Source organism: Lampetra planeri, chromosome 36 (assembly GCF_965212315.1).
Source record: "Lampetra planeri chromosome 36, kcLamPlan1.2.h2, whole genome shotgun sequence".
NCBI lineage: Eukaryota > Metazoa > Chordata > Hyperoartia > Petromyzontiformes > Petromyzontidae > Lampetra > Lampetra planeri.
In genome coordinates, this window is record NC_136142.1 from 5,646,833 (window position 1) to 5,667,149 (window position 20,317).

A 20,317-nucleotide genomic window follows, 5' to 3' on the forward strand; every position below is an offset into this window, starting at 1 on the left:
GTATATTTGCAGTTTGCGTGTCTCTCTCTCTATCATCATCACGGTGGCTAGGAGATGTTAACTACCTCGCCTGGTATGCAGGAGGTCGTGGGTTCGATCTCAACACTGGCTCCTGCTGCTGTATATTTGGAGTTTGCGTGTCTCTCTCTCTATCATCACGGTGGCGAGGAGATGTTAACTACCTCGGGCTGGGCTACAGGAGGTCGTGGGTTCGATCCCAACACTGACTCCTGCTGCTGTATATTTGGAGTTTGCGTGTTTCTCATCATCACGGTGGCGAGGAGATGTCAACTACCTCGCCTAGACTATAGGAGGTCGTGGGTTCGATCTCAACACTGACTCCTGCTGCTGTATATTTGGAGTTTGCGTGTCTCTCTCAGATCATCATCAGGGTGGCGAGGAGATGTCAACTACCTCGCCTAGACTATAGGAGGTCATGGGTTCGATCTCAACACTGACTCCTGCTGCTGTATATTTGGAGTTTGCGTGTTTCTCATCATCATCATCACGGTGGCGAGGAGATGTCAACTACCTCGCCTGGGATATAGGAGGTCGTGGGTTCGATCTCAACACTGACTCCTGCTGCTGTATATTTTGAGTTTGCGTGTATCTCTCTATCATCATCACCACGGTGGCTAGGAGATGTTAACTACCTCGCCTGGGATATAGGAGGTCGTGGGTTCGATCTCAACACTGACTCCTGCTGCTGTATATTTTGAGTTTGCGTGTCTCTCATCATCATCATCACGGTGGCGATATGTTGTAAACTACCTCGCCTGGGCTACAGGAGGAGGTCGTGGGTTCGATCCCGACGCTGACGCCTGCTGCTGTATATTTGCAGTTTGCGTGTCTCTCTGTCATCATCACGGTGGCTAGGAGATGTTAACTACCTCACCTGGTGTACAGGAGGTTGTGGGTTCGATCCCAACACGAACGCCGGCTGTATATGGAGTGTGCGTGTCTCTCAGATCATCATCACGGTGGCGAGATGTTAACTACCTCGCCTGGTGTACAGGAGGAGGTCGTGGGTTCGATCCCAACACTGACGCCTGCTTTATATTTGGAGTTTGCGTGTCTCTCAGATCATCATCACGGTGGCGAAGAGATGTTAACTACCTCGCCTGGTATACAGGTTGTGGGTTCGATCCTGACCTTGACGCCTGCTGCTGTATATTTGGAGTTTGCGTGTCTCTCTCTCATCATCTTCACGGTGGCTAGGATATGTGAACTACCTCGCCTGGTTTACAGGAGGTCGTGGGTTCGATCTTAACTTGACGCCTGTTTATTTAGAGTTTGCGGTGTCTCTCTCTCCCCGTCGTCGTGTGAAGTTTCTTCTGGGTTGGTGCCGTGGTTATCTCACTGTGCTTTGAACCCAGCAACATCAGTTTCATTCCCGGCCACGACTAACATCCGTGACGGGTGATGTCTCAACTGGTCCTGGGTACGTTCCTTTACAGGGCATTGCCACAGTAATTGCACAGGAGTAAGGTATTGTACTAAAGATCCAGTTCAAGTTTATTTTCTGTAACCACAGGTGAGAATTTAAGAGACCGGGATAGTCTCATTTGCAATAGTGACCTGGGTCACCATTATAACAATAGCAAAACGAATGAAACAAATATATATCAAACTATTTTTGTTTTAATAACATGTTATCTCCCCATTTATCCAAACAACGCCTGGACACAGAGACCATGGTCTCGAAAGAAAAAACAACCTGAAACTGTACTATTTTAATTGATTGCAGTTTATTTCGCTTTAAATGTTGCAACATTGAATCACTTCCACGTTTGACCCATAGGGTAAGCTATCGACACCAATCTGCTTAAATATCTCCAAGCAATTTAAATTCCAACATGGTAAAAAATTCGGGGAAAACAAAACACGGCTACAATGTATATCATCGGCGTTACCTTGGTAACAGAGAGCGTGCGGACGAACACCAGGGAAAAACTTGGGGACACACTCGGGCACTGATGATGCGACCGGTCCGTCCCAACATCTTCCAACACAGTCGGATTGAGTGATGATCCAGCGCTTATTCGATTCACTCCGAGTCACCTCCTGAATAATCTTCTATCGCGGCGGCGACTACTACGGTACGATGGTTACTGTTCCCTAAAACATCGAATCCTCCACCCACGTTGAGGACTACCGGACCGTTTCATCTCATCCACCGTGCTGTTCAACCGCCACCACACTGCAGGTCACAACATTGATCTCTCCTGGTTATTTAGAATTCTCTCCCATCATCTCTTCTCCCCAGCTCATATAACTTTTCTCGGTGCAAGAAACAAATTTAAACTTGTCGATCGCAACTTCAACAATGCTGTTCGTTGCTGGCCACTTAAGCGTTTCGGGCCTTTGAGCCTGTGCTCAACAAGTGTTACGTATATACACAGATATAACAGCTGACCATCAGGATTTAGGCTTTCTCAACAATGACTACACAGCAGATGTTAATGCACCAGCCTTTTAAGTCCATATCCACAAACCGTGAGCTCACTGGTCCCGAGGGTTTGGTCATCATAAAGCTTCAGTTACAAGTAAAATAACAGAGTTGTGCATCATCATCATTCAAGTCCATGGAATATTAAAGTACAGCCACTCACCAAATCACTCGGAATGCGCCCGATCCGGTGAGATCTCAAAAGCTACACAGGTTTCAGCCTGGATAATGCTTGGATAGGTGATTGTCATGCACAACAGGTGCTGTGGGCTGGTGGTGGGCAGCAGTAGAGGGTAGTACAGCAAAATCCGGTATTGTACTGTGCTATGCTCCCACAACTATGCTCCCCACGTCCATCGACCCGCACTGGCCAGCGTGGTAAAGTGTGATTGAATACCCCCCATGACACAAGGCGAAGGGAGACACTCATCCAGCAGTGGAATAACAGAGGAATGCACTTGTACAGTCGAATACAGCTTTATCCAAAGAACTACACTCACCGCTTTTGCTACGCGCAATTACAAATGTATCACGTAATCCTTTGCGACCTTAGCAGGTCGACTTAGCGGAACAGTACAATGTTGCATATCCACCTCGCTTGGGACTGAGGAATAGGCAGATATGTGAAAAAGCTCGCATATCTGTGCATCTATGGATAATGGCAGTTGCACCATGCAAAATACTGCACTAGACGTGGGTGATTTAATCGGTCAAGAGTTTATGCGATGGTCGGATATTTGAACATGTAATGTACTTCAATGAGGCTCTCTGGTAGTCTTCACAGAAGCCAAAGCTACACCTGCCTGCACGGTGTTAGAGATGTCGCATCCGGTTAACTTACATGACCTCGCGTAACGTGATGCCCGACTTTGGCAGAAACAACGATGTCTGCCGGACGTAGGGGGGAATGTACTCAACTTATTTTAATTTACCAACCACATGGTGGTATTCTCTTGTTGCAGTCATTTTTTTGCCACCATCAGCTCAGGTTTCCCCATTTTTCAATCAATAAATTAACTTGACATCCTGGTAATTATCCTTAAAAGTAACTATGTCTAAACATTCACTCCGTCGTATCACCACCCCTCTGGCGTGAGGCCATGGACTTCATCACCCCTTGTACTCGAAGCACAGTAGACGCTGGATGAATATAAGCACACCTTACTATAAGCACAGTTCTGATATAAGAAACAGGGAGCCGGGGTGGCGAGATGTTAACTACCTCGCCTGGTATACAGGATGTCTTGGGTTTGAGCCCGACCCTGACACCTACTGTATATTTGGAGTTTGAAACGTGCGTTTCGAGTATTTGCCTGCGATAAATTCCACCATGATAAGCTACTTCGTTTAGCTATCATTTGTGGTCAGGTCGCTTCTGAAAAATAGCTATATAGCTCAGCGGGCCTTCCCTGGTCAAATACATTACACTGGTGGGAGCGCAAGTCAAAGGGCAACTTCTGATACTGGTTCATGCCTTCTGATACAAGGACAGCTGGCCTTGCTCCCATGGGGTGTGCTTATATCCATCATCTACTACACGTATAAACATTGTACTTATCAGTCAAATAACCTTTTTCTTATGTTATCTGGGCCAAGAAAATTAACACTAACCGAGGAAATACACAGCTTGGACAAACACAAGTGACAAGTGGATCCCAATGTTCATTAACGCAATGCTTTTTCCCCCCACGCCACCAACACCCACACCCTGAAGACCTGCGGGCGATAATTAAATGCGTTGTGTTTATTTATTTTTGGAAAATCGTCATTGAACACGCGTGAATACGCGTTGCGCACGCGTGCGAGAATACCTGAATAAAAAGGCCATCGACGATCGAACCGTTTTTCTACCCCTCGTAACGAACGCTCGCTGCAAAGCGGCACAACACTCCCGAGTTTTTCGCGGGGTCGCGCTTGCACGGCTCTCTCCGACAGTGCGTTTGGGTCTTGCTGCGTGCCGCACGGTTACGTAGTCCGACGTTTCGCTCCGTGTGCTGGGGAGCTTCTCAAAGAACTCACTGACAGTTCCTGAATTCAATTCAAAGCGGTTGCTGAATTCAGTTCCCGACGTACCGACGTTTTTCTCCGTGCACTGGGAAGGTTCGGGAACTGCGTTCAGTTCGGTTCCTAAATTCAGTTCCAACGTACCGAAGTTTTGCTTTATATGGCTGGTACCTTCTGCAGCACCATGGTGGTGAGATGTTAAATACCTCACCTGATATTCAGGAGTTCGTGGGTTCGATCCTGACCCTGACGACTGTATATTCGGAGTTTACGTGTTCTCTCCGTGCTCATGTGAATTTTCTCCGGGTATTCTGGTTTTTCCCTTCACATTCAGAATAAACATGAGGCCACTTCATTGAGCTATAATTTGTGGCCAGGTCGTTTAGGAAAAAGAGCTATATAGCTCAGTGGGCCTTCCCTGGTCAAAATAATAAAAAAAAAATAGCTTAAATAGTAGTTTTAAACTGATCTCAATTCAATTAAGGAAATTAATTCAGTTCCTGAAGAAGCCCCCGGCTATCACACCAGAGCGCGGCGCAACCGGAAAACGCATCGTCAACACGCGGCTCGAGAAAGTGTGCAGTTCGCTTCGGCACACCGTCACGGAAACCTCGTGCGCTTCTTCCTGCCGGGCCCGGTTCTGCGCGTCTTCAGGATGGTGTAGTTTCGGTAGACAACGTGCTGAGACGACAGGAACGGAACGTAGAAGGCGCGCAACAGCTTGGACGAGCTGCGCATGTTGAGCCACCGAGAGACACAGAGAGAGATGGAGAGAGAACGGAAGTGAGTCTCGCACTAGCACCAAAATCAATCTTTTATTTATAATGGAGGAATCCGATGAGCTATGAAGCCCTTTTTCACAGATGTCCAATAGGGACGGGTAATAAAGTTACAACAAGACTAAAAACATGATAGGAGTGCAAATTAAAGGAAAGGGAAGCAAATCACTAACAACATTTAAAGAAACAATTTTTTTATTTTACCAGGTAAGGCCTATTTAAGCAAATTTTTTAAATCTTTTGACCAGGGAAGGCCCACTGAGCTGTCAGCTTCTTTTCAGAAGCGACCTGGCCACAAATAATAGCTCAACGTAGTGGCTTATCATGTGGAAATTTATAGTGGCCAAATAATCTAAACCTATGTTTCTATTTTTGGAAAATGCAGTGGCAATATTAGTACAGTAAAGAGAATTAAATAATAATACATGATAATTGGTTTTTTACCCTTCTATCTGGCAACAAAACTGACACCTTTTTTACAAGGAGTCATGTTTACATAGACCACAATACCTGCAGTCATAATGCAAACAAAAAACATAACTGATAATGTGCACTGTCCTTGAAGTTGATTGGTCCACACCCGAGACAGCTTTCCTTAGAGCCTAGTCTCACATGGGTTTTTTGTTTGCATTATGACTGCAGGTATTGTGGTCTATGTAAACATGACTCCTTGTAAAAAAGGTGTCAGTTTTGTTGCCAGATAGAAGGGTAAAAAAACAATTATATTTTTTACTGGCAAATGAGGTTCCAATGGTAATAATACATAGTTTACAACCCTTTTTTAACACACTGCTGGATGAAGTACTCCCCATTAAGTTACCTTGGGGTGGATGGAAAAAAAAAATTATGAGCCAGAGATCGGAATCCATGTCCTTCACATGTTAAACGAAGCCGGCTCGTGTCCTACCATCTCGGCTGCAGCTACTCCATTCAATGCGCTAAATTTCCCCTACTTAAATACCCGTTGCATTTCTTTAGAGTGAAATAGTAGATTCCTCCAGTGGCTCCACGTATTCTTGCTTTTTACGAATTAGGTGGATTATGTATCGTTTTCCAAAGTGCTCAAGCATTTCATCGTCTGCATTCTCCCATCGCTGCAACGGATGACAGTTTCGGCTATCACATGGGACTGACAAATCCAGTTCCAGATCTTGAAGACGTAGTCGTTATTGGTGGGAGGGTTTCAAGCACTAGCCTTAGTGGGTGCTCTTCTCCTGTAGAGACCTCACACACTGCATGCCTCAACAGTGGACAACACATGCACTTATCTTTCCATCTGGGTCTGTTCAGTCTATTGTGCACGCTTTCTGCTTAGCCTTAAACCAATGGGTAGCTATCAGGGCAAATATTTTTTTCCTTTGATTTGTGTCTCCAATTTTTCGGTAGCTCCCTTTCATCGATTGATCCAGTTTTCTCCAGGGTGATTCCCTAATAATCAATGCAACTTTAAACTCAAGTTTTTGTTCGTAGAGTTATAGCGGCCCCCCCTTCCTGCTACAGATGGACGGACGCCGTACGCACCTGGCCGCATCGAGGAAGGACCTGTACGCGACAACGCTCCACTCGTCCGTCCTGGCGGCGTAGCGGGGCTCGCGCTCCGTCTCCACCTCCCTGTCCAGGTCCACCAGGTAGTGGCACTGCTTCACGTCGACCTGCGCGCACGCCGCCAGGACCATTGGACCACAAGCATGCTGAGGCAGTCGGCGTTGCGACCGGGGTCTCCAGTGGCACGGGAACTCGTGCAAGGAACAAAATGGGGTGGGTGGAGGGGGGCCCAGCCGCCTGACCCAACTTTTCCCTTCTCTTCGTAGCCCGGGACCCTTTGGCCCACAAGCCTCGGCACAGGTGCACCGCCTGCACACCCGCTAGCTACGCCGCGCCGGTCATGATTGTTTCAAAACTCTGTGTAAAATAAAAAAACATTGACAGCCGTGAACCGGATTGTACAATCCACTGCTGGATGAAGGCCTCCGAATGTGGGGGTTCTCATTTGACCACACGTAACCACGCTGGCAAGAAGGTTTAAAGCCGGCAACATAGAAGTGGGAGCATGGAAGTACAATTCTAGATTTGAAGCTTTCGTGACTGCAAGGATTCATACTCTTAGGTTTTTTCGGTAAAGTAAAGTAGGTAAAAAATAAAATAACTAAAAGTAATCGAGGGATACAGCAAATCTGGCTGTGACGGTCCCACCTGATGACGGAGACTTGTGTTGCCTAAGAAACGTCGTGATTTATTATTTTATTTCTATTATTACTTTTAGTAATTTTAAAATTATATTTTTTACCTACGTGACTTTACCGAAAAAACCTAAGAGCATGGAAGTACAGTCCAATGGACTTTGCTTCACTGACCTCTGCTGTCCACAGAATAGCCCAGTAGCTGCAGCCTACAACACCAATGTTATTGTACAGTATCCTGGGGGAAGATCCATTGAGCGAGCAAGCACTTGTTCAAGGGCAACTCCCAAAGGGGAGGAGGTCACCCATCCAGTGTTATCCCCTCACACGCATGACCGCCTACAACACCTGGCACGCACTTTCGATTAGCACGGTTGGCTACGTACGCTGCGAAAGAAGTTCACCATACATACAAACAAACGCCCATCTAAGCACTGACCAAGCTCATCCCCCACTTAGCTGCCGGCGGGGATTGGGGTCACATTCCACATTCAGTGAGATTGGGTCACAGGGTTGCCGTGATCATGCGCTGACGACCACGAGCAGAAATTTCACTTTGTGTGTATGCTGAACTTCTTTTGCAGCGTACGGAACTAAACGTGCTATATGTACGTTGAACTTCTTTCGCACAGCATGTAGCCAACCGTGTTAACCGGAGGTGCAGTAAACAGGGGCTGCGCACACGCGCTGCCGCGGTACGCACGTATCGCGACTCCTCCTCGCGGTTCTGGTCATTCATGTGGGAGGGGACGATCCGCGTGGCGTCGTCTCCTGACGGGTACGGCTTGGGCAGCTGCCCCCGGAACTCCGACGCGATGAACTGCAGCTTCCAGTTTCTGCTCAGGACCACAGAGGGCGATTGGCAGCGGTGGCACGAACGGCGTTGAGCGACCACAGCACGCAACGTTGGCGACTGTAGAAGAACGCTTTTAGCCTTAAAGACAGCGACGACGATGATAATGCTGCTCAACGATTCCTCCTTGTGACTGGATGATCCGTTCCTATTTTGTCGGTGCGATTTAAGTCAAGAGTAAATGACATTTCTTTTTTTACGTGGGGGAACTGTAGCACCTCTTGTGCCTGCAGGGATCAAGTTGACTAATTACTCACAGCATATACAAAACATAAAATAACTGATTCTTACATACACCATGCAATTGATGACTCGAAGAATCATTATACCCCAAAGCATTAGGCAGGTGTTGGAGGTGAGCCACTGATTTGGTGCAGAGTGATTCAGCGGTTTCTACACTGATCACGAAGCAAACAGCCACAGAAAGTGAGAATTCATCAAATTACACAACACAATTTCGATTTAAAGCTTTCGTGACTGCAGGGATTCATCTTCTTGGTTCTTTCGGTAAAGTCACGTAGAATGGAAATAATAAAATAATAAAAATAAAACATCTTATTCTTTTATTATTTCCATTCTACGTGACTTTACCGAATGAACCAAGAAGATACACAACACAAGTTTAAAAACGGCACCGTACACTCTTACATGCGGCCTTGCCACAATCCCGTCTCGGGCTGGCTCAGACTTTCTCCAAACGAACCTCACCAAAACTGAAGACCTCCTCATTTACCAAAAACAAAACCTTCTGCCTGCCTATCATCTGACTCTCATTCCCGTTGCGTGACATTGCTCCAGACACGCCCCCTCCCCCTTACGTTTCAGGGAGCAGGAAGTGCGTGGGGAATCTGTGCCACTCCTTGCCGATGCACACGTTCACCGTTTTCCCCTCAGCCAGCGTGTGGATGCTGGGGTCGGCCGCCACGCGGTGGAACTCGGTAAACAGGTCCAGAGGGGCGTGGTACCCTACGCGACCACGCGGGGAAAACCAAACGGATAAAACAACCATCAAGGACGTTCTCTAACTCAACCGGTGTTTCGTTGCCACCGAGGCTGTGCCAAAGTTATTCTTGTAGCGTAGTAGGAGTGTGGAATCTCTTCATTAATGAGGGCAGAAGAGGACTTTCAAATAGCTTTGGTAAGCCACACATTAACATGCACTCCAGTCGCTTCTGTCAGTCTTCCAATCATGCCTTGCGTCTCACGTGACATCCAAAGCATGATGGCCAGATTGATCCTCTGTTCACAATTGTCCCTTTTGCAGTCTCAAAATCATCCTTCGTGTGATGTTATTATGACTTCTTGTTTCCAGCCTGCAAGCAATTATCTGTCCAAAGAGTTTCTTTTGATTTTCATAAAGTGTAAGAAGTGCTTAATCGTCAATGCTCTCCACGCAGTAAAACAGCCGGGGCCATGAGTCCCTGAGTGTGCATGTGAGAGTCAACTTGCCTTTGAACTGAGCGAGCGTCCGCGAGGCTGAGAGCACAGAGAAGATCGCGAGTGCGCACAGTGCCAGCCACTGCGACGAGTGAGTGTAGTGCTCCAGACGGTAGCGCCAAAACGTAAAATGGTAGCACTTCTACACCCACATACAGAGACAAAGATCCTCCGTGTAGCCTTTAAAAGTGTATATGCAGCCGTCTGGAACACTCTTTCTTTCGATATTAGAACTGCTTTTTGTATTTCGTTTGTTGTCCTTCCCCCGCACCTCCAATTAGTGTGGCTGGCTACGTACGGTGTAAAAGAAGACTGTTGGGGCCAATGTTTGGAGCGAGCGCCGATTTAGGCCAGGCATGGCACAGGAAGAGCAACCAGCAGTAATGCCTGACTGCCATTGTCTCCCCAGTTCCGATGCTAACACACTGCACTGGATACCGATTTAAGGACGAGTTAACCTACGGCATGCAGACGACAGGTCACCCATTGATATTAGCTGTGGCAGGAAATCGAACCTAGGTCTCGCCAAATTCTGCATGGGGAGGGTTAGGGCGGTGTACAAATGTTTAGAACTTTTGTCAGTCCACTGCTGGATGAAGGCCTCCACACCCCATTGGTGGCTGTTTGGCCACAGTGGTCAATGCGGTTTGGTGAAGGGAAGGGCCCAAGACCAGTTCGGATATCATCGCCATTGACATTAGCCGTGGTCGGCAATCGAAACTCAAATCACCGGGTTCAAAACGCGGTGGTGCCACTCACCGCTGCGCCACCCCTCCCCCCACGCCACAACAAATAGGAATAGAAACACGTCGACTTTCAAGCGTCCAATCGTACGGCGTGAAGCGCGAACCGAGAGCACGCGGTACCTGCAACGCTGAGAGCGCAACGGCGCCGTGCAGGCACACGAGCGGGAACACAGGGAACATGAAGCGCTCCTCCTTGTGCGGCTGAGCGATGAACACGAGCAGCCACAGGTAGAACGGAGACAGCGACAGCCAATAGGGCCGCCCCAGGTGCTGGACTGAGACAATCGCACACGGCACCCCAGCTCACAATCACGACATCCCAACTCACCGTCACACACGGCACGCCTCAACACACAACTAAAATAAACTATTTAAAACTAAACTATTCTTTATTTTATCAGGTAAGGCCCACTGAGCTATATAACTCTTTTTCAGGAGAGACCTGGTCACAAATTCGCTTATCATGCGGAAATGTATTGCAGCCAAATACAACACCCCAACTCACAATCACACATGGCACGCCTTAACACACAATCACACGCGACACCCCAACACACAACCACACATGACGCCACAGCAAGCAATCAAACATGATGACATGCCAACACGTGACACCCCAACACACAATCACACTCGACGCCCCAACACACAAGCACACACACTGTGACCATACTGTGACCACAATGAGCCTTACTGTTGTACTTGGAGAGAAGAGACTCGGTGAGCATTGCCAGCGGCAGGGCGAGCAGGGCGAGCGGGAACGCGATGTTGAAGTTGAGAAAGCCATTCACAAAGTAGAAGGTCCACGGCTCCGTCCCTGAAGGCACAAGACACCGCCGTTGACACGAGGCCGTTTCAACACGGCAAGAGGTTTTCAATCATTTTGTACCCTGGAGGTGGCCCGGTGTAGTTGCAGAGCGGCGTTAGCATGGATCTTGGTGCAAGGAACAAACTGGGCCCCCCCGTACCCCATCTAGTTTGCCTCTTTATATGCCGGCACCTGGGCCCCATCTACCCTACGGCCGCGTGGGTCGCCGTGCAGTTGCACCGCCTGTGCCATCGACAGCTCGGCTGCCGGTGGGCAGGCTCACCGTAGAGATCTGGCCCGTGCGGTGTGAAGACGTTGTAGAGGATGATGTTGAGCGGCGCGCACACCAGCTTGCCGTAGTAGTAGCTGTCCACCAGCACCACGGGCAACTGTGGGCACCAGCCAAACGGAGCGGGCGTGAGATTAGTGCAATCGAGATGAACATATCAATCGGATCTATTAATTTACATTACCCACGTTGTATGCACTCTCTTGTCCGTGGCTGTTAAGTGCATGTAGGGTGGGTGGAAGGTGCTGCCCCCTACTGTGTGGACTAGGGATCTCTTAAAGGGATCTCAAAGGTAGCTCTGCGACACCCGCTTCTGCGGGCCGTTCTCGTAACAAGGAGGACCGGCGCTGCTCTGTGGGAGATCTTATTGGATACTTAGTCTCATGATATGATGGCGTCGTGAGACAAAGTATCCAATCGGAATAAAATTGTGGAATATTATTTATACAAATATATGCCATTAATATCACTGGTGAGATAAGGCCATAATCAGTTTCAAAGACAATGCATATATTATCAGAGCATGTTTCTTTACATGTTTTGCCATAAGTATGTGTGGCAAATGCAGACTTGATGCCTTGCAATAGGTATCTATTTTGTGTTTGAACATCTTAACATCTGTTTAATTGCTAGAAAGGGTAAAGCCTATTGTTATATTTCATCGCTGTTGTATTTAATTCGCCTGTTATTTCACGCATAAGTTAAATGAATCAGCAACTCGGTAACCTATCACTGTCACGATTAAACCTGTCAACACAGCCGAGCGGTAGTGCTGCGCCTGTGCTGGCCATTCGTGAGCACGTGCCAGGCCTGCTCTTACCAAAAACACGAGCAGAGCGACCAAGCACCACCAAAGGAAGTCCTTCACGTGCGCTTTCCTCAGCAGCAGGTCGACCGCAATGGGGATCCTGTGAAGGAAACAGTGCAGGAAGCCGTCACGTTAATGTCGACCAGCAACACTCCACGATCATCTCTGGCTAGGATGGTTCAAGGGTCAACCAACATCGCCCATAGCCTCACGGGTCACCGGGTCAGTTACTATAACACGCATGTCAAGAGGAAGAAGACAAGTCGAGGAAGTTCATCATATTAAGTGAAATACACCAAATAGAACACCGCACACATTTTTTACACGCAACTCAGATACTTCTGTCACTGAGCACACTAAAACTAAAAACACCGTGTTATTTGGTCAAAAATATTCCCCTCTAGTACCTGATTAGTGCAGCGGCTAAGATACTTTCAGTGACAGGTAATTACAATTTGGGAGTCGCTTCTAAGTGGTAGGCCTTGTGTGTGCCACGGGCCGTGTGAAATGAAGTTGCATGCTGCATGCGGCCCATGAGCCGTAGGCTCCCCCGCCCCCACATTAAACCCAGCCGGCTCGGCTCTGACCAGAGAAAGCCGCCAACGCAGGAAGGCGAGAGTCAAGGGAGCGGTTGAGGGGCGGTGGGGGAGGGGGGGTGAGGAGGGGGGGGAACGAGGGTGGCACTCGCCCGAGCAGCGCGCTGAAGGGCCATCCCACGATGGCGCCGGCAGCGATGGAGAGGACGGCGACCCCGTCGTGGCCCAGGTACCAGCCCGAGAGGGCGAGCAGCGTCGTGTACATGCAGAAGCTGCTGGGCAGGTATGCTACAGAGGAGAAAAACGTACACACAGATGTTCGTGTACGAACCGAGTACGACGACGCATATCAGAAGTGCCGGGAGTTTGAGGTATAGTACGCAGATATATGTGAACGCCTTGAGACGATTACACCATGCGCAAATAGGGTACTGCACGAAGTTGCACACGAGATTAAGAATATATTTCTGCATGTGAAAAGCTGTGAATTTGTGAATATCTGTAGAAATTGCCAGTTACACCATCATACACAAATACTGCACTGGATGTGGGCGGTTAACTGAGCAAATATGTGACAGTTGGATACACATGGTTGTACTGAACATAAATATGTCCACTGCAGAGATGGTGACATCAGCTCCTGTGCAGGTACTAAGGAGATTGTTGGGTTCTCCACAGCCCAGGTTTAATGTACCTTCATCCAGCAGTGGATCAATCATTGCTGATGATGACATGTAAAAATAAAATACCTGGACAGCACTTGGATAAAGTTTCAAGTTTATTTTGTTAAACCATGTGAAAAGCAAGATACCAAGATCTCATTTCATTTCAAGGAGTGACCAGGGGCATTAGTCTGGCAGTTCAGGGTCGATGATTGCTAAACATATAATTCCAAATGAGTAATTTGGGAATAATTGTCACATCGGTATTTTTTAAATTCCAAAATTGTTGTCATCAACACTCCAATAACCAACATGATTGTCACACTTGCAAGGATATTATTTATACATGCCAATATATCGATGATATTCTGACCAATAAACCTCACTGAAAATCTTGTTCGGTGGCGAAGGGTTAAAGTCAAGAATTTTGGCATGAAACTACTACGTACCTTACCCCTATAACAAATATCAGTCATTGTATTGGCTACGAAAACCTTTGTTTTAAGATGGCTTGTGCATTGACTGTCGTTAACTCCTTACCGGCAGCCGAGAGGAACATGCCAGGACTCAACACCAGGAAGGCCAGCATTAGCCGGGCCACGTGGAGGCCAAACCTCTTGCAAACAGCTCTAGAGGAGACGGACACATTGGATGTAAGAGCCTCAATGCTGCTTGGCTACATTACCGCTCCTCATGCAGGACAACAATTGGTACAACCCAAACACACTCCACTCCATTCGTCAACATTGCTTGGGGGTTCGGAGACGCGTGGAGGGCAGCAGACGCAAGTACGACAAAACCCATTGTTGCATCATACTTTTACGCTCCCAGGTCTATGATCTTGACCAACCCGCACACGCCGACGGCATGAAGCTCGAATGATAACCTCATGACACTCACGGCGTTGAGAGACCCTCATCTAGCAGTGGATTGACCAAAGGGCTGTACATGTAGCGCGTTAACGTAACTCACTTGTAGAAGTACAACTCGCAGAGGCAGCAGGTGAAGGCCAAAACACAGCGCATGAAGTAAAACACCATCACCTGCAGCACATGGACAATATAAGCAAAGCACAAGACGAATACAATAAAAAGTTTACTCTAATTACAGATTTAACACCAAGGTTTTCACGACCAATATGATTACAAATATATATTTTCGGATTCAGATCTCGTGAGTAATATGCCAGTGTGTCGTACACCCTCCTGCACCTGACACAGCCATACTGTATAATAAAAGTTGCCACGTGAATAACCGTGCCAATTGATTGAAGAGCGATCCAAAACATTTTACAACGCATTTTTTTTATTATTTCCATTCTATGTGACTTTACCGAAAGAACCAAGAAGATGAATCCCTGCAGTCACGAAGGCTTTAAATCGAAATTTTACAACGCAGTAATAAACAAATACAAATCATTTACATCGCGTACCAATCCAGAGTAAAAGCAAAAACCACTTCGTGATTATACTCATGATCAATCGCCGCCCACATCCGTAGCACGTCTGAAACGTACGACCGAAATTGCGAAACTGCCCAGCACCCGTATTCGCGACAGGAAAGACTCAACGTGGAAACGGATCGCTCGGCGTCAACTTGCCTTGTTGGCCTGCAGGACCCGGCTGTGGAACCAGCCGGGGATGGCCAGCAGCCAGAGGTAGGCATACGAGCGGATGGCGTACTCGGGGGAGTACTCCCACGTCTGGAACCCGGTGCCGTACAGCAGGTAGTGCGTCTGAAATGCACGGGGCCCAACAGACACTCGCTGGGTTTCGTCTCCCGAGACCAGGGGTCGGCAACCTTTTAAAAGAAGAAGAGCCATTTTTTTTTGTCTTTGACCAAAATAGTTCGAGAACCGCATCACACGTAGAGCAACTTCTACACGCCCACAAATACAGCAGCGGGTATACAGCAGATGACAAACAAATACTGACTTAACTAAACAAAATAGGCGATGAAATAAACTACGTCTATTTCGTTTTTCCCCTCTTATTCTTTAAACAATACAGTTTGTACATTTTGTTGTCAATAAGACATTCCATAGCGACCCATTCCCTGCCATATTTAATCAATTATCTTAACGTTAAATTATGTTTAAGATTTACTTTTTTTTAAACGGCTGTCCGCAAGGGTGAAGCCAAAAAGCTGCATGCAGCTCCAGAGCCAGAGGTTGCCAGGACAGCTGCCCTCGACCGTTACTCCAATGATGCTAGGCCAGTGGTTATTGAGAGTCAGCATTAAAAAACCATAATTAAAGTCCTACTATAGTCGATAACAACCTGTTGAAGTTTAGTCCGTGGGTTTCATTTCGTCATTGCTCTAGTCTAGCTTCCTTAACCAGTCAAACATTTAGATAATTCTTAGCCATTCAACATTGTGAACCCTTGATAGTTTTCAGGGGAATCAGCCATTTTGCTATATTATGTGTGGGACAATGCTCAATTGGAGAACATTTACCGCACATTGTTCTGTTATGGATGTTTTTTGTGACTTAAAAAAAACAACATGTTAGACGTGGGAAAATGCACAAAGCGGGAATATTATACCGACAGTTCACCGTATCACGCAAAGAAAGTGTTCATTACAAATACCCAGCCTCTTATGGTCACCGACCGTAAAAAATGTGAAAATGTGTCCAGATGTAATTGCAGGTATAGATGGACTGGTGGAGCAATTGTTAGCGCACTGCGCTATAAACCCGGCGACGTGAGTTTAATTCCCGGTCGCAGTCAACGTCAGTGGCGAGCGATATCCGAACCGGTCCTGGACCTCCCCCACCTTACCTCCACTAACCTACACGGAGTGCGGTGAAGTATGATCAAACAACCCTCATGAATGACATCGCACGGGAGAAGGCATTCATCCGGCAATGGATCGGACAATGGACGGATTTCTTTTACATTTAGTTTTATCTGAATCGACCACAACACCCACGCACCCAGTCTGGCCACTCCCGAGTAGAACACAAAATGTGGGGACGACAACGACGACACGTAAACTTACAGGCTCCCAGTAGTTGAAGGTCTCATCGCAGTCAGAGATGTTGCTGAGCAGCGCTGAGCAAAAGCGAGCAGACAAGAGCAACTTGAAGGCAGTGGCCCCCTCTGGAGCCCATATCTGTCCTCCTACTGCGCTGGGTGCACTGTGCAGAGATTCAAAGGAAACGACAGATTATTGCTCTCCTAAGTGTTGTTTGGGTCATAGCAAGGGTTTGTTCTGCACAGTGTCCGACGTTTCGCTCCACGGGCTGTGAGCTTCTTCGGGAATTGAATTTACAACTCATTCTGTATGTATATATGTTGAACTTCTTTCGCACCGTATGTAGCCAACCGTGCTAATACCACATCTGATTAGCTCAGTTGGCTACGTACAATGTGAAAGAAGTTCAACATACATACGACAGATCATTCTCTCCCTCGATTATACAAAGCAGGCAACATCAGCAGCATAGGTAGTAGCAGCAGGCAACGCTGTTTGATCGAGGGAGAGACTGGGTCACTCAATTCAACCCACACTGACCAGCGTGGTGAAGTATGGTCAGAAAATCCCATGACCGACACTACATGCCTTTCTTCAGCAGTCCATTGAGAAGGGGATATGCAAATTAGACTCCATACCACCTCCGATTAGCACGGTTAGCGACGTATGGTGTGAAAGAAGTTCAACATGCTTAACGGCAGCCTAGTCGGTCGGCAGGTGACGTTTGGTGGGGTAGAATGTAGTTACTCACCTCCTCTTCTTGGTTCTTTCGGTAAAGTCACGTAGAATGGAAATAATAAAATAATAAAATAAAACATTATAAAATAATTCTCACGAAGTTTCGGCCACAACGCAAGCAGCCGTCCTCAGGTGAAGACCAGGTCTGTCGGGGAGACAGCGTCTGAATGTCTCCCCGACAGACCTGGTCTTCACCTGAGGACGACAGCGTCTGAATGTCTCCCCGACAGACCTGGTCTTCACCTGAGGACGGCTGCTTGCGTTGTGGCCGAAACGTCGTGAGAATTATTTTATTATGTTTTATTTTATTATTTCCATTCTTCGTGACTTTACCGAAAGAACCAAGAAGATGAATCCCAGCAGTCACGAAAGCTTTAAATCGAAATGTACTCACCTCCTCTTCCCGAGACATCTAGCCACCGTGGAAGAGCAGGAAAAATCACCCCCTAGGAGAGCTTGGAAGAGACCGTCTCGGCCAATATACCCTCTAGAACACGAGATGATCTCATTCGAGCTCCCTCGATAGTGGAGGGCCTGCCAACAGCGGTGTGAGCAAGCAATATGCAGGGCTGCACGTTTAGCTTCACCCATCACTTAATAAAATGGAACACGCATTGCGGTGCAGTGCAGCCCTGGTTGTTGGTGGTCTCCGACTTCCTCATTGATAATTAATGCACAGAAAAAACTGCAATTCTCTGGATCGCTGCGGTTGTTCTGGACGCATTTGGCCGCCAATGTGGGCTTGTCTCGCAGAGCTCAAGTCAATGGGTGCAAATGTGTCAAGGACATGATGGCGTGGCCAATTGTTATTTAGAGGCGAGACAATCCACGTGGAGCACATGAGTTGCACCTCTGTGATGTGTCGCAACAACAGAAACCAGAGACGGGCATTGGCCTCCAACAGTCACTCACACACCACATCACTCACTCTCACACCACATCACTCGCTCTCACACGGACCATGTCACTCACAACCACACCACATCACTCACTCACACCACATCTCACATTCTCACACCACATCACTCGCTCTCACATGGACCATGTCACTCACAACCACACCACATCACTCACTCTCAAACCACATCACTCACTCTCACACCACATCACTCACTCTCACACCACATCACTCACACACCACATCACTCACTCTCACATGGACCATGTCACTCACAACCACACCACATCACGCTCACACCACATCACTCACTCTCACACCGCATCTCACATTATCACACCACATCACTCACTCTCACATGGACCATGTCACTCACAACCACACCACATCACTCTCACACCACATCACTCACTCACACACCACATCACTCGCTCTCACATGGACCATGTCACTCACGCTCACACCACATCACGCTCACACCACATCACACACTCACACACCACATCACTCACTCTCACACCACATCACTCACAACCACCCCATGGTCTCACACCACGCTTCACACTCCCACATCACTCACACTCCTTCACCCCATCACTCACTCGCACACCACATCACTCGCACCACGTCTCCCGCGTCCGACGCCACGTGTCGGATGACAAGGCGCACACACTCTCTGATGCACGCACACACTCTCACGTCCCCACACACTTCCTCTCTCACACGCACAATCACTATTTGACACGCTCACACACCGCCAAGCAATCTAACACACATACACTGCCATCCCCACCACTCCACGCGCACCGCTTCTGAGCCCACACTCACTCCGCGGGCCGCCCGCTCTCTTGGGTCTGCGCTGGGCCCGTGCCGCTCCGGACGGCAGGTGGGCCCTGCCCCTGCTGCCCTTGCTGCCCCTGCTGCCCGTCGCCCTCGCCGTCCCCTCTGCCCGCGCCGCCGCGCCGCCTCTGCCGGGAGGACGCCATCCATGTGCAGGCTTCCTCCTCCTCCTCGTCTCGCGAGCAAACGACCGAGAGAGAGAGAGGACCCCCCCAGGCCCCGCCCTCCGAGCCCCACGCCCCGCCCCCAGGACCCCACGCCCCGCCCACAGGGCCCCACGCCCCGCCCCCCGAGCCCCACGCCCCGTCCCCAAGGCCCCCGGGCCACACGCCCCGCCCACAGGGCCCCACGCCACGCCCACAGGGCCCCACGCCCCGCCCCCGGGCCCCACGCCCCGCCCCCCGCGCGCTTAGGTGGCCAGCGAACTCGGGCGGGGGGTGGTGCCTGGCAGGGAGGGAGGGGAGGGGCCAGATGCCTGCCACAAATGAACCAAAACGTCGCATATCCGACCGCCGTCCGATATCCGCTCTGACCGGAATTAAAACTAAAACTGTTTATTTTTATTGGACCAGGTAAGGCCCACTGAGCTGTACAGTATAGCCACTTTTTTTTTGCAGAAGCGACGTGGCCACAAATGATAGCTCAACGAAGTGGCTTCCTAAAATCATAATGTTGACATTTATAGCAGCCAAATACTCGAAACGCGTGATGTTGGTTATTTAATTTACAAAAAAATGTATTTGACCTGGTAAAGCCCACTGAGCTACATAGCTCTTTTTCCTAAGCGACCTGGCCGCAAATGATGGCTCAACGGAGTGGACTTATCATGTGGAAATGTATAGCAGACAAATATTCTAAACGCGAGTTTGTAAACGTGGAGCCAAAAACCGGAGGATCCGGAGAAAAATCCACACGACCACGGGGAGAGACGGACACACAAACTACAAATATACAGCAGCAGACATCGTCAGGGTCGAGATCGAACCCACATCCTCCTGTATACCTGGCGAGGTAGTTGCCCGCCCTCACAGTCGGGCATATTTGCGGAATACACCACGCCGCCGTTGACCCTGGCCATTGACCGAGCAACCCAACGTTCCTACCAGCTCCCTCCGCAGGAATGTGTTTCTTGGCGTTTGAACACTTCATTTGAAACCATTGGGGGTTGACGGCACGCTGTCGTGTTTTCACACTTGTGTATTGTCAAGGGCCGCACTAAAGGCTGCCAGTGGCCCGTGGGCCTTGCAGTGTTAGAACATCGATCTATCTCATTACAGTATTTACATATATTATTCTATTGTTCTAAGAGGG

At 48.5% G+C, this 20,317-nt stretch overlaps 1 protein-coding gene across 1 annotated transcript; it reads right to left on the reverse strand.

Moving 5' to 3' along the window:
* Positions 1 to 1,729: 1,729 nt before the first annotated feature.
* Positions 1,730 to 19,201, reverse strand: ALG9 (ALG9 alpha-1,2-mannosyltransferase). The gene is made up of 15 exons (XM_078611410.1): positions 18,995 to 19,201; positions 16,555 to 16,693; positions 15,152 to 15,286; positions 14,524 to 14,594; positions 14,092 to 14,180; positions 13,042 to 13,177; positions 12,366 to 12,453; positions 11,540 to 11,645; positions 11,143 to 11,265; positions 10,569 to 10,723; positions 9,715 to 9,844; positions 9,084 to 9,231; positions 8,116 to 8,248; positions 6,754 to 6,884; positions 1,730 to 5,183 (listed from the first exon to the last, which is right to left on the reverse strand). Exons 1-15 carry the CDS (start codon positions 19,150 to 19,152, stop codon positions 5,054 to 5,056), a joined length of 1,872 nt encoding a protein of 623 aa, XP_078467536.1. The 5' UTR covers positions 19,153 to 19,201; the 3' UTR covers positions 1,730 to 5,053.
* Positions 19,202 to 20,317: the final 1,116 nt, after the last annotated feature.